This window comes from Camellia sinensis, chromosome 7 (genome assembly GCF_055761805.1).
Source record: "Camellia sinensis isolate YWXY chromosome 7, ASM5576180v1, whole genome shotgun sequence".
In the NCBI taxonomy this organism is placed as follows: domain Eukaryota; kingdom Viridiplantae; phylum Streptophyta; class Magnoliopsida; order Ericales; family Theaceae; genus Camellia; species Camellia sinensis.
Window position 1 is genome coordinate 102,023,118 of NC_138967.1, and position 14,386 is coordinate 102,037,503.

At 40.4% G+C, this 14,386-nt stretch overlaps 1 protein-coding gene across 1 annotated transcript; it reads left to right on the forward strand.

Moving 5' to 3' along the window:
* The first annotated feature begins 419 nt into the window (after positions 1 to 419).
* On the forward strand, positions 420 to 1,022 carry LOC145795991 (uncharacterized). Its single transcript, XM_082880950.1, has one exon. It carries the CDS (start codon positions 420 to 422, stop codon positions 1,020 to 1,022), a length of 603 nt encoding a protein of 200 aa, XP_082737076.1.
* The last annotated feature ends 13,364 nt before the right edge of the window (positions 1,023 to 14,386 follow it).

Sequence of the window (14,386 nt, forward strand, 5' to 3'; positions counted from 1 at the left end):
GCAGAGGAGGATGCCAAGAGAAAATTGAAGCATGGACTGGAATCACCACGGTCTTTAAAATCCCTATCTACCGTATCTTAAGTGAGATCCGAGATGAGCCTTTTGTCCGCTGGCCGACCAAGTTGGGGAATGCACAGAGAGGCTTCAATTCAAGATATCGTTGCACCTTCCATGAGGAACGAGGACACTAAACGGAGGATTGCTTACCGCTCAAACAACATTTGGAGGAGCTAGTGGTTGTGGGATATATTGACCAATACATAGATGGGGGTATGAAAGCCGCGCCATTGGGGCAAACCGAGCCAAACGGCCTAGCCGCCCTAGAGGCAGCACCCCAAGGCATAATCAACGTCATCCATGGCATCATTAAACCAGCAAGGGTCTGCGAGCTCAGATAGATGATTAAAAAAGCCGAGCACATGAGGGAAGTGCTCTCCGTTCAACCCGTTGTGAAGAAAGGGAAGACCGAGGAGAAGGACATCCTTACCTTTTCGAGTAGGGACTTGGAGCGGATCCAGATGCCCCACAATGATACCCTAGTAGTAACTCTTCGCGTCAAAGACTTTGACATCAAGAGGATCTTGATCGACCAGGGAAGTTCGGTTAAAATTATGTATTATGACGCGTTCAAACAAATAAAGTTGGAGGACAAGGACTTGGCCCCTACGACGTCCCCTTTGGTTGGTTTCAACTCTCAGCCAGAATGGCCGGTAGAGAAGATCATATTGCCAGTCAAAGCGGGTTCAGTCACAAAGCAAGTAGAGTTCTGGGTGCTCAAAGTTCCATCCACCTACAACTTAATTTTGGGCAGGGGCTGGTTGCACGCCATACAAGCAGTAACGTCGACTTACCATCAGGTTTTGCACTTCCCGGCGCCAAGCGGACAAATAGAGGAAGTTTGGGGAGACCAGGTGATGGGAAAACAATGTTTCGTTGCGGTAAATGGCAGCCGAGCAGCCAAAGGATTTGTCCAAATGATTGAGGGACCTGAGAGAAAGGAGGTCCTTGAAGACATAGGATGAAAGGCCAAGGAAAAATCAGTTGAGGATTTGGTGGAAGTGCGCATCGACGAGAACGACCCAACTAAGTTCTTCCTCTTAGGATTATCTTTGTCTAGCGCCAAGCGGTTAGATTATGTCAACTTTTTGGTTTCTAATTTAGAGGCTTTAGCGTGGACGCCTTACGATATGCCTGGCGTCGACCCCAGCTTTATTTGCCACCAGTTGAATGTCTTCCCCAATGCACGGCCGGTCATCCAAAGGACACGCCGCTCAGCCTTGCACCATGCCGAGGTAGTGGCAGAAGAAGTGAAAAACTTACTGGAAGCTGGGTCTATAGAAGAAGTGTAATACCCTCGGTGGATATCCAACACGGTAGTTGTTCCAAAAAAGAATGGCAAGTGGCGAGTCTGCGTCGACTACTAGACGGTCAACCGTGCATGCCCAAAGGATAGCTTCCTCCTCCCTCTTATTGACCAGCTGGTGGACCTGACCGCTGGCCATCAGAGGTTTAGCTTCCTGGTTGCATATTGCGGCTACCACCAGATAGCCATGTATGAACCGAACCGAGAGATTACATCGTTCACTACTCCCAGGGGCTTGTATTGCTATAAAGTCATGCCGTTCGGACTGAAAAACGTCGGGGTAACTTTTCAAATGATGGTGACAAAGATGTTCGCTTCACTGCTGTGCCGCACCATGAAGGCTTACATTGACGATATGGTGGTAAAGAGTAAGGAGAAGTCTTAACACCTCACCGACCTAACGGAGATGTTTGCCATACTTAAACACCACAAGCTTCGTTTGAATGCCTCCAAATGCGCCTTCGGAGTCGGCTCCGGAAATTTCTGGGTTTTCTCGTCACAAACCGAGGGATTAAAGCCGACCTATCCCAAATCAAGGCTGTACAGGAGCTGGAGCACCCAAACTCCACAAAGGACGTGCAACATCTTGCCAGGATGGCAGCCGCGCTGAATAGATTTATTAGTCGGTCTTCAGATCGTTGCAAGCCCTTCTTCAAAACTTTGAAGGCCAAGTTTTTCTGGGATGACGAATGTGACCGTGCACTGGCGGATCTAAAAGTGTACCTTTCCTCAGCCCCAATCTTGGTCACGCCAAAACTGGGTGAAGAATTGTATCTTTACTTGGCGGTCTCTCAATATGCAGTGAGCGCCGTCCTAGTCCGTGCTGAAGGCATCTAGCATATGCCCATCTTCTATGTAAGCAAGACTCTGCTCCCGGCTAAGACGAGATATCTTCCACTGGAAAAATTAGCGTTGGCCCTGATGATGGCTTCGAGAGACCTGGCGCACTATTTTCATTCCCATGCAATAGTTGTGCTGACTGAGTTTCCACTTAAGGTGCTCTTTGAAAAGGCAGACTTTACCGGGAGAATTTTGAAATAGGCCGTGGAATTGGGGCAGTACGACATCAAGTTCCGACTGTGCACCGCAATCAAGGCTCCAGCCCTTGCAAACTTTATGGCGGAATTTGCCCCTGGAATGCATCCGGTTTGCCCGGTTAACTTGGCTAGAGCGGATTTGGCACAGCCCGTGGTTCAGGCAACGGTGACAAATGTCGGCTCGCAAGTGGAAGAAGAGCAAATGGCAGCCGAACTTGAGAACCCGTATAACTCATTGGGGTGTGAACCCAGCCAAGGCAAGGAAAGAGACCAGAATGAGCCGGCCAGAGCCTTGGAGTTGAGAAGCTCACAAAAACCCTCTGACTGCTGGAAGTTGTTTATTGGAGAGATGTGGAAGCTCTTCGTCGACGGGGCATCTAACAGGCATGGCGCCAGGCTGGGTATCGTGTTGACTTCCCCGGACGGGCTGGTCATCGAACAAGCAATTACGCTCGGCTTTCTGGCGTCCAACAATGAGGCGGAGTATGAAGCCCTCTTCGTGCGGACTAAAGAGTGCATTGAGGATGAAAGCGTCGGCTCTCATGGTGTTCAACGACTCCAAACTGGTGGTCAATCAGGTCTCCGGGGAGTATGAGGCCAGGGATGAAAGAATGGCCAAGTATCAGGCACTGGTGTGCGCAGAGATCAAGAAGTTCGCCGCCATACGAGTGGAGCAAATCAACCGTGAAGAAAACAACGCAGCAGACGAACTGGCCGGCCTTGCATCTATGCAATCAGTCTTCCTTAATCCCTTGATGATAGAATTCTTGCCTCGGCCAAGCATTGAGGAGCCAAAAGTGCCCAAGGTACTCTGCACCGACTTGGGACCTTTCTGGATGGACCCCATCATTACCTTTCTAAAAGATAGAGTTCTGCCCGAAGAAAAGAAGGCAGCTAACAAAATTTGGGCTAAGTCAGAGCGGTTTTGGCTCTCGCTGTTCAGAGCCTTGTACAAGAAGTCTTTTACCGGGCCGCTCCTAAAGTGTGTCCATCTCGCCAAAGTGGAAGCTTTCCTCTATGAGATTCATGAGGGCATCTGCGGGAGCCATACAGGGGGCAGATCTTTGGCTTACCAAGCAATCTCCCAAGGTTACTGGTGGCCATGTATACAGGCAGATGTGCAGAAATATGTTCGCCGGTGTGAAAAATGTCAGAAATTCGCTCACCAAATCCACCAGCCAGCCAGACAGTTGCTCCCCCTTACAAGTCCTTGGCCGTTCGCGCTTTGGGGATTGGACATTGTGGGGCCACTCCCAGCTGCCTCGGGCAACCACAAGTTCTTCATCGCTGCTACCGACTACTTCACCAAGTGGGTTGAGGCCGAGCCATTGGCAACCATAAAGGAAAAAGATGTGAAAAAGTTTGTTTGGCAAAATGTTATCACTCGCTTTGATATACCAAAGGCCCTCATCTCAGATAATGGTACTCAGTTCGATAGGAAACTCTTTCGCAGATTTTGCGAAGAACTGAAGATTGAGTTCTACAATTCGACACCGGCCTATCCTCAGTCAAATGGGCAAGCGGAGGCCTCCAACAAGATCATCCTAGATGGGCTGAAGAAGCGTCTTGAAAAAGCCAAATGGAAGTGGGCTGAAGAACTCCCTAATGTGCTCTGGGCATACCGCACTACGCCGAGGCAATCGACCGAAGAGACACCATTCGCCTTGGCCTATGGCATGGAAGCCGTTATCCCGCTGGAAATTGGTATGCCAACTATCTGATTTGAGAGTCTCCAGCTAGATTTGAACAATGAAGCAGTCGCATTGGAGCTTGACCTAGCTGAGGAAAGAAGAGAACGGGCTCTGATCCACATAGCGGCCTATCAGCAGGAACTTTCTAAGAAATACAACAAGGCTGTGCACCCCAGACTGTTCAAAATCGGGGACTAGGTCTTGAGAAAGGTAATGGGCAACACGGTGGTCCCTGGCGAAGGAAAACTTGGTGCAAATTGGGAAGGACCATATAAGGTGACTGGCCTGGCAGGCAAAGGGGCATACCATCTGGAAGATTTAGATGGTAAAGCTATCCCCAGATCGTAGAACGCAGCCAACCTCAAGATCTTTTACTTTTGAAATGTAATCGCTTTTGTTGCTTAGCTTCTAGACCTTTAGCCTTCTGGCATTCGATGTAAGGATAGCACTGCTCTTTGTAATGAAAAATGTCTCTACTTTTTGTTTATACTATGTGATTTGCAAGGATATTGGGCCTCTGAGGATGCCAGGGGCAGGGAGACCAACCTAAAAGAGGCCGAACTGATCTCCTCTCGCTGGTATAGAAACAGACCGCACAAACAGTTGGTGTATTGTCCAGTGAAATAATTGGTGTATTGTCCAATTTGCATAAGGCCCGAGCTGCTTTTTGCTCGCCCAATTGGGATGTTGGCGTCATGACCAACTTAAATGAAATATTGGTGTTCTGACCAATCCACAAGCCGAGCTGATTTTGCTCGGCCAAATCGAAATGTTGGTGTTTTGTTCAACTGAAAAGAGCCGATCTGACTTTGCTCGGCCCAACGAAATGTTGGTGTCTTGTCCAACTTACAAGCGCCATGCTGACTTTGCTCGGACAAATGAAATGTTGGCGTTTTACGCAACTCAAACAGGCCGAGCTAATTTTGCTCGGCCACATGGACATATTGGTGTTCTGCCAATCTAAGAAGGCCGAGATGATTTTCGCTTGGCGAAAGGGCCATGATGCTTGGCGTTTTATCAAAATGAAAGGGGCCGAGTCGATTTTTCTCGGCCAAAATGAAATTTTGGCGATACATCCAACCTCCTATAGGGCCGAGCTGATTTTTTCTCGGTCCGTCAAAATATTAGTGTTTTTCATCTACAAGGTCCGAGCTGATTCTCGCTCGCCCAAATCTGAGCGTTCGCGTTTTGCCCAATTCATGAAGCCGAGCAGACTTTAGCTCGGCCAAATTAAATGGTGACGTTCGCTCAAAAATTGAAGGAATTCTGATTTTGGCTTGGCATAGCCGACCTACCAGTTATGATTCATGAACATTTGAATGAAGAAATTTTGCACGTAGCAACCGAACAGAAATAGAAGATCCATGAGCAAAAAGTTCAAATTTTTATTGATTAAGGAAATTACATTACAAAGGAGGGGCCTAGCCTGGTTACATTCAAAAAAAAAAAGAGAGAAAAATAAAAAGCAACAAGGACAGGAAACAATGGGTCTTCAGTCAAGATCAATCTCAATGGTTTGTTCGACAGTTGTCATTGTCTGCTCGGTCAAGCCCTCTTCGGTCTTATCTTCCGCAGCAACAACTTCCTGCTCGGCCTCGCCATCTTCGGCTGTCTCAGAAGTTTCATGAGGGGTTTGGTCGGCGGGCTGTGCAGCAGCAGCTTCTTCTTCGACGGCTTTCTTCACCTCTTCAATGAGCCTTTTTTGAGCGACGGTGGCATACGCCTGCATGTAGACCGGGATATAGGTAACGGGCGGATGCTGGAACATCTCGGCGTCTTGTCCAAGGCTAACTTTTTGCACGGCAGTTTTCCAGCCGTACTGGAAAAAGATGTCATTCGTCGCCTGAACCTGCCGTTCATAAGTCTTCTTGCCCTGCACATACCCCCGGTCTTCGGCGTCGTCAACCGTCTTGTCCTTCTCCTCCTTATGGGCATCGCGAAGTTTGCGCAACTCGGCGAGGTACCGAGCCTTTGTCGACTTCACGGCCCGCTGTTTATCCTCTTCAGCCCGGCCCAACTTCTGGTTTAGCGTATCGCGCTCGGCCTCGGTCGCCTCTTGCGCGGCCTTCAACTTGACTATTTTGGCCGTTTTGGCCTTGTTTTCGCAATGACGTCCCGTAGGCTCTGTCGCACTGCGATCATTCGATCGTGTGCGAAATAGTTCTTTTGCGCGGCTTGAACACAAATGAAAGGTTGTAAGAATTTAGAAAACTGAGCAAAAACCGGTCAATAACTTGAAGAAAAAAGAGTGGAGAACTTACCAAAAAGATTGATTTTGCCGCCGAGCGAAGCACCTTCAGGTCGGACAGCTCGTCGTGCTTCTTCATGTCGGCGGGAAGGATTAGCCCCTTGGTCATGTTGAAACCGAGGGAGTAATCCTTGTCCGCGTACACTGAATCGGCCTCAGAGATAGCCCGGCCTTTGTACTTGATCTCGAGGAGGGAGTTGGGGTTTTGGATAGCCCACTGAGTAGTTGTTCGGTCTGGTCACCCAACTCGGTAGATGTGTGCTCGGTTGAATCTTCGTCGACTAGATGCTGCTCGGTTTGGTCTTTTCTCGGTCGCTTCTTCGACTGGCCTGTTGGTTCGCTTGCAAGAGCCAGCACAGCTCCCTCTTTTTGCCCGGCTGGAGTAGAGGAAGTCTCTCCAGATACCTCTGGTGGCTGGGAGTCGCTTGGTTCTCCAGTGATCATTGATTTGATTGCCCGGATTTTTGCCATTTCTTGTTCGACGGTGAGGGGAACAAGTCTGATCGGTGGAAGATTTGGACCTGGTTGTAAAGAGGGCGCACGAAGAAAGTCAGTCACCCTGCTCTTGCGCGGTGCTGTGTAGTGGTAGGTCGGTTCGAAGCCGAGGAGTTTTGGAGACCCCCTTTCCTCGGCCAGATGACGAAGCAGAACTCTGATGGCCTCTTGATTAGCTCGGGAGTAGTCGTTGCCCAAGAGCTTGTAATCTGCAAAAAAGATGACAAGTGTTAGATCGGCAAGAAGAAAATCATTGCAAAAAGAAAGTAGTGTAGTCTGCCAAGCTACTCACCAGCACTGCCAAAATCTTTCCTAATGTACTAGCCCGGTATGGGCGCCTCGGTGTCCTCATAACGACCGGACACCCATAAGAAGTCATCGTCATTTGTTTCCTTATCAGGGTTACCCTCAATGAATTTTGCTCGGCCCTTCTTGACCTTCAGGTACCAGCAAAACCCACCCTTATTTTTGCTAAGGTTGTATTGATATAATATCTCGGCGAGACTGAGATTGAGACCGAGCCTCCGATTTAGCTCGGTCACGCCGTTTATTATCTTGTACGTGTTGTTTGAGACTTGGGTCGGACAAAGCCTTGTCTGTCTCAAAAATTCGCAGATCAAGGGTTGGATTGGGAAGTGAAGCCCTCCTTCCACGATGGATACGACTATGAAGGGACACCGATCTAGGTCACCCCATGGGGTATCTCCCTTATTGGCCAGCTCTAAATGGACATCGTCTGGAATGTTGTACTCCCTACGAAACTCGGCTAGTGCACCGGGCGAGCTCACCATGAACCGGTACTTCCCCATCTATCTTGGTTTTATTTATTGGGTAATTTAGCCTGTATCTCGGTGGAAAATTTTGTGTGTTTGTTCGGACTTTGAGCTCCAACAGAAGTAATGTTGGACGGGCTTGGTCGGTCCTAGTTTGTTTTGCATTATTAAGAAATAAGTCCATGGGTTAGCGCGGCATAAATTGCACGACTTCTACGTGGAGTCCCTGGCTCGGTCAAGGGTTTTTGGGCCATTTGACTGGCCGGCCCCCTATCTCAGCTCGACTATTTGGCCGATTTGGCCTTCATAGTTCGATTCTGACTCCCTTTATCCAGCACGGTCGCGGCCTCAACGAGAAGCCACAAACTAATTTTTGTTCGGCTGAAGTTTTATTTATGGATCTAAGTTACCTATTTAGCTCGGTCCTACCCAGATTCAAGTTGTTCATCCTAAATTCAAAGTTTGTACGTTTTACTCGAAGAAACAAGGGGCATGGGAGCCCCATCTGCTTTTCCGATTCCAGTTCCAGTTCTTTCTAGGGTGCACAACTATTGCCCTAAACAAAGTGCATGAAGAACACGAAGAACATAGGCTTGAAAATGTGAAGAACACGAAGAACAAGGGTGAAGGAGCTTACCGACGATGGATGCCAAGAGGGGATCAATCGATCACGAGCTCGATTGCAGCTTCTGAGGGAGCAAAAACGAATGTAGAGGAGGCAAATGGGCAATAACGGCAGCAATGACAGAAATTGAGAGGTTTTGAGAGCTAGGGTTTTAGGGCTCGTGGTTGGAGATGAACAGTAGGGGGTGTTTGACCCCTCGTTTGTGTATAAAAGTAATGGGAAAGCCAATGGGCAGCAGTCGTTTGAATTTCGCGCGTGAAAAGACAGCTGTAGGGCCGTACGTCACCGATGGCGTGAGGCTACGTGGCACCGCAAGGGCGGCTCTGTTAGTACGGCTGTACGACCCTTGACAAGACTACTGAAGCAATGACCGACCAAATAGGATAGCTCGGTAATGGCTTTGAAGCCAATCACGCTCGGCAATGGCTTTGAAGCCAATCACGCTCGGCTTGGTACTGGCGCAACTCGGGGACCGTTAGCTCGGTCATGGTGGTAACCTCAATCACGATTAGCTCGGATGGGATTAAGGGGCAATTGAGAGGGAGATTTGCTCCGAATTGGTACGACTGACCCACGGTAACGCCGGTTGGGACGGATCTCGCGGGAGCAGACCTGTTTTCTCAATTGGTGTGGTTCTCCGGCCTAATCTGCACGACCGGGGTAGTTTGACCGACCAGGTGTGGTCCAGGGCCTCGTCGGGCCGCGCCATGGCTGAACATTCGGTTGGGCACGCAGTGGTATGACGCAATCGAGCTAAGGACAGCCCAGACTAGATTGAGGACGGGGCGAGGGCCGGCATGCCTCCGACCGGTTAGCCGAGATGGCCTGACTTCATATAACCTAGAGTGAAGGTAAAGTGGGGGAAGGCCGACATGCCTCGCGGCCGGTCAGCCAGGATGGATCGATCCCACGCAGCTCGACCATGAGCATCGTACTTTTACTTCTTTCCAAGGGATAGGCTGGCGAGACACAGCTCGGTTGTGTTGCTTGTGTTGGCGATTCTCCACGAGGGGTGGGTCGATCGTGGTACTCCGGTGAAGTGTGCCCCTTGGGCCAATGGCGTGAGGGAGAGGAAATCTGCTCCAGGCATGCGTCAATACCGTTTGGCAGTTCTGCATGTACTGGTTGGAGGATTTGGCCTTTACACGCGTAAGGTGGTGAGAGGCAAACACTGGCACCTGTCCAGGGAAGGACAGCAGAAGTAGTGCGCGCACAATCCTGAGGCTGCATGGCCAGCCTAGAAAAAGGAATGGAAGATGAACGTTAGAGGTATGCAACTTTGAGGGACTCTCTCTCTCTAACAGTATTCTTCTTCCTCAAGTGATCTAACTTAATCGTCGGAGGGTCTATCCGGCAACCCACCGCCGGGCAGCTCACCGTTTCTGTGTTGCCAAGTTAGACGCCGTCACGTGAAGCTTGAATCCAAGGAGTACGGAAAGCAGAGGATATTTCGCCCTCGTACAGTGATGATTTGATATTATGTTATTGTTGAATAGATGTGTATAAGAGAAAAAGTGATTGAGAAAGTGATGAATTAATGCATAGGAAAAAAAAATAATTTTGAATTCCTTTCAAAAAAAATTTAAACCAAACAAAATTTTATTTTTTTTTAAAAAAATTATATCTTCACATACGAACCAAACAATTTCTTATTTTTTTGGCGTTGGCTTTTGTCCAGTCCGATCCTTCATCGGACTGGACCGTGTTGTTGGGCCCGTGGGGGCCCACCACGGGTCCCGTTTTGATAATCTGAACTGTTCAATGTGTAGAACTGGTCGAGTACTATAAGTCCATAAAAAATCACTTTAATCCGATATCGGTAGCTATGTGATCAAATCAGATTTTTGTCAACCGTTAATTTATTCACCGTTTATTTATTTTTATACAAAACTGATTTGATAGCATAGCTACCGATATCCGATTAACGTGATTTTTTATAGGCTTATAATACTCGATGAGTTCTACATATTAAATGATTCAGATTATCAAAACGGGACCCGTGATGAACCTCCACAGGCTCAACAGCACGGTCCAATCCGATTAAGAACTGGACAGAAGCCAAGCCCATTTTTTTTCCCTCAGGCCAGGCCAGCTAAGTGATGTTTTTCAAATATTCATAGGTATGGGCTGGATGGTACCCGCCCATTTCTCCGGGGCTTTTTGTATATTAAGTCTCTTTTGCATCTTATTTCCCAAACTAGGCCTAGTTTGGACGGATTTCCCAAACTAGGTTAAAGCGCTATTACAAATCGCGCTTTTACTGTTTGGAGCCCAAAATTTGATGAATAGTGAAAGCGCTATTACAAAACGCGCTTTTAATTAAGAAATCGCTATTTCAAATCGCACTTTTAGCATAAAATTTTTTTTCTAAAGAAAACGCTATTTGAAATCGCGCTTTCACTGTGCATATAATTTTTTTTTTTTTTATAAAACATTATTTCAAATAACGTTTCTACTGTCAACACAAACTAAAACCAACCCACACTCTGACACACCCACACCCACACCCACGTACACCCACAACACTGTAGCATTGAAATAATATAATTTTTATATATAATAATAATTTATAATAATCAATTATATAATTTTTATAATTTTCGTAAATATAAATCATTTTTAGGTTATAGATGGTTTGATTTATAATACGTATGTAAGGGTAAAAATTTTTATAATCAAAAATAATTTTTGCAATTTTTATAATAAAAAATAATTTATAAATTATCAAAAATAATTTATAATACGTATGTATTATAAAATTTTTTATAATAATTTATAATACGTATGTATTTACTTTAAATAAATTATATATAATACGTATGTATTATAAAATTTTTTATAATAATTTATAATACGTATGTATTTACTTTAAATAAATTATATATAATACGTATGTATTATATATATATAATTTTTATATATTTACTTTAAATAAATTATTTTTGATACGTATGTATTTTATATTTACTTTAAATAAATTATTAATAAATATATAATAATTTACTAATAAAATTTTATAATACGTATGTATTATTAATAAATATATAATAATTTACTAATAAAATTTTATAATACGTATGTATTATAAATTTTTTTATAATAATTTATAATACGTATGTATTATTTAAATCTTTAGATTTTTGATTTAAAATTTTTTACAGTAAATCCATCTTCACATTTTATAATACGTATGTATTATTCAAAAATAATTTATTAAAATTTATAATTAATACGTATGTAAATAATTTAATACGTATCTTCACATTTACATTTACAATAAACCCATTTTCACATTTACATACGTATGGTTTAAGGGTAAAATTTTTGATAAATGATAAATCAAACCATCAATAACCTAAAATTTTTTACCCTTACATACGTATGGTTTAAATAATTTATAAAAATTATTGCCATACGTATGTAAAAATTGATTATAAAAATTGCAAAAATTATTTATAAATTGATTATAATCTTTATAAATTATTTAAAAATATACAATAAATAATTATTAATAAAAATTATAATCAATTTATTTTATAAAGTAATCAATTTATTTTACAATCAATAAAAATTATATATATAATACATACGTATTATATATAAAATGCATACGTATCAAAAATAATTTATTTAAAGTAAATATATAAAAATTATATATATATATAATACATACGTATTATATATAATTTATTTAAAGTAAACACATACGTCTTATAAATTATTATAAAATTTTTTATAATACATACATATTATAAATTATTTTTGATAATTTATAAATTATTTTTGATTATAAAAATTGCAAAAATTATTTTTGATTATAAATTTTTTTACCCTTACATACGTATTATAAATCAAACCATCTATAACCTAAAAATGATTTATATTTACGAAAATTATAAAAATTATATAATTGATTATTATATATAAAAATTATATTATTTCAATGCTACAGTGTTGTGGGTGTGTGTGGGTGTGGGTGTGTGAGTGTGTCAGAGTGTGGCTTGGTTTTGGCTTGTGTTGACAGTAGAAACGTTATTTGAAATAACGTTTTCTAAAAAAAAAAAATTTTTTTATACGCATAGTGAAAGCGCGATTTCAAATAGCGTTTTCTTCAGAAACATTTTTTTATGCTAAAAGCGCGATTTGAAATAGCAATTTCTTAATTAAAAGTGCGTTTTGTAATAGCGCTTTCACTATTCATCAAATTTTGGGCTCCAAACAGTGAAAATGCGATTTATAATAGCGCTTTGGCCTAGTTTGGGAAGTCCGTCCAAACTAGGGGGCTTTTCCCATATTAAGCCTTTTTTGTATCTTATTTCCCAAACTAGGCCTAGTTTGGACGGATTTTCCAAACTAAGCTAAAGCGCTATTACAAATCGCGTTTTCACTGTTTGGAGAAAAAAATTTGATGAATACTGAAAGCGCTATTACAAAACGCGCTTTTAATTAAGAAATCGATATTTCAAATTGCGCTTTTAGTATAAATTTTTTTTTTGAAGAAAACGCTATTTGAAATCGCGCTTTCACTGTGCGTATAATTTTTTTTTTTTTTTAGAAAACGTTATTTCAAATAACGTTTCTACTGTCAACACAAGCCAAAACCAAGCCACACTCTGACACACTCACACACCCACACCCACACCCACACCCACACACACCCACAACACTGCAACATTTAAATAATATAATTTTTATATATAATAATAATTTATAATAATCAATTATATAATTTTTATAATTTTCGTAAATATAAATCATTTTTAAGTTATAGATGATTTGATTTATAATACGTATGTAAGGGTAAAAACTTTTATAATCAAAAATAATTTTTACAATTTTTATAATAAAAAATAATTTATAAATTATCAAAAATAATTTATAATATGTATGTATTATAAAAATTTTTATAATAATTTATAATACGTATGTATTTACTTTAAATAAATTATATATAATACATATGTATTATATATATAATTTTTATATATTTACTTTAGATAAATTATTTTTGATACGTATGTATTTTATATATAATACGTATGTATTATATATATAATTTTTATATATTTACTTTAGATAAATTATTTTTGATACGTATGTATTTTATATATAATACGTATGTATTATATATATAATTTTTATATATTTATATATTTACTTTAAATAAATTATTAATAAATATATAATAATTATTTTATAAAATAAATTATTAATAAAAATTATTGATTGTAAAATAGATTGATTACTTTATAAAATAAATTGATTATAATTTTTATTAATAATTATTTATTGTATATTTTTAAATAGTTTATAAAGATTATAATCAATTTATAAATAATTTTTGCAATTTTTATAATCAATTTTTAGATACGTATAATTTTTATAAATTATTTAAACCATACGTATGTAAGGGTAAAAAATTTTAGGTTATTGATGGTTTGATTTATCATTTATCAAAATTTTTACCCTTAAACCATACGTATGTAAATGTGAAGATGGGTTTACTGTAAATATAAATGTGAAGATACGTATTAAATTATTTACATACGTATTAATTATAAATTTTTATAAATTATTTTTGAATAATACATACGTATTATAAAATGTGAAGATGGGTTTACTGTAAAAAATTTTAAATCAAAAATGTAAAGATTTAAATAATACATACGTATTATAAATTATTATAAAAAAATTTATAATACATACGTATTATAAAATTTTATTAATAATTTATTTTATAAAATAATTATTATATATTTATTAATAATTTATTTAAAGTAAATATAAAATACATACGTATCAAAACTAATTTATTTAAAGTAAATATATAAAAATTATATATATATATAATACATACGTATTATATATAATTTATTTAAAGTAAATACATACATATTATAAATTATTTTTGATAATTTATAAATTATTTTTGATTATAAAAATTGCAAAAATTATTTTTGATTATAAAATTTTTTACCCTTACATACATACGTATTATAAATCAAACCATCTATAACCTAAAAATGATTTATATTTATAAAAATTATAAAAGTTATATAATTGATTATTATATATAAAAATTATATTATTTCAATTCTACAGTGTTGTGGGCGTGTGTGGGTGTCGGTGTGTGAGTGTGTTAGAGTGTGGGTTG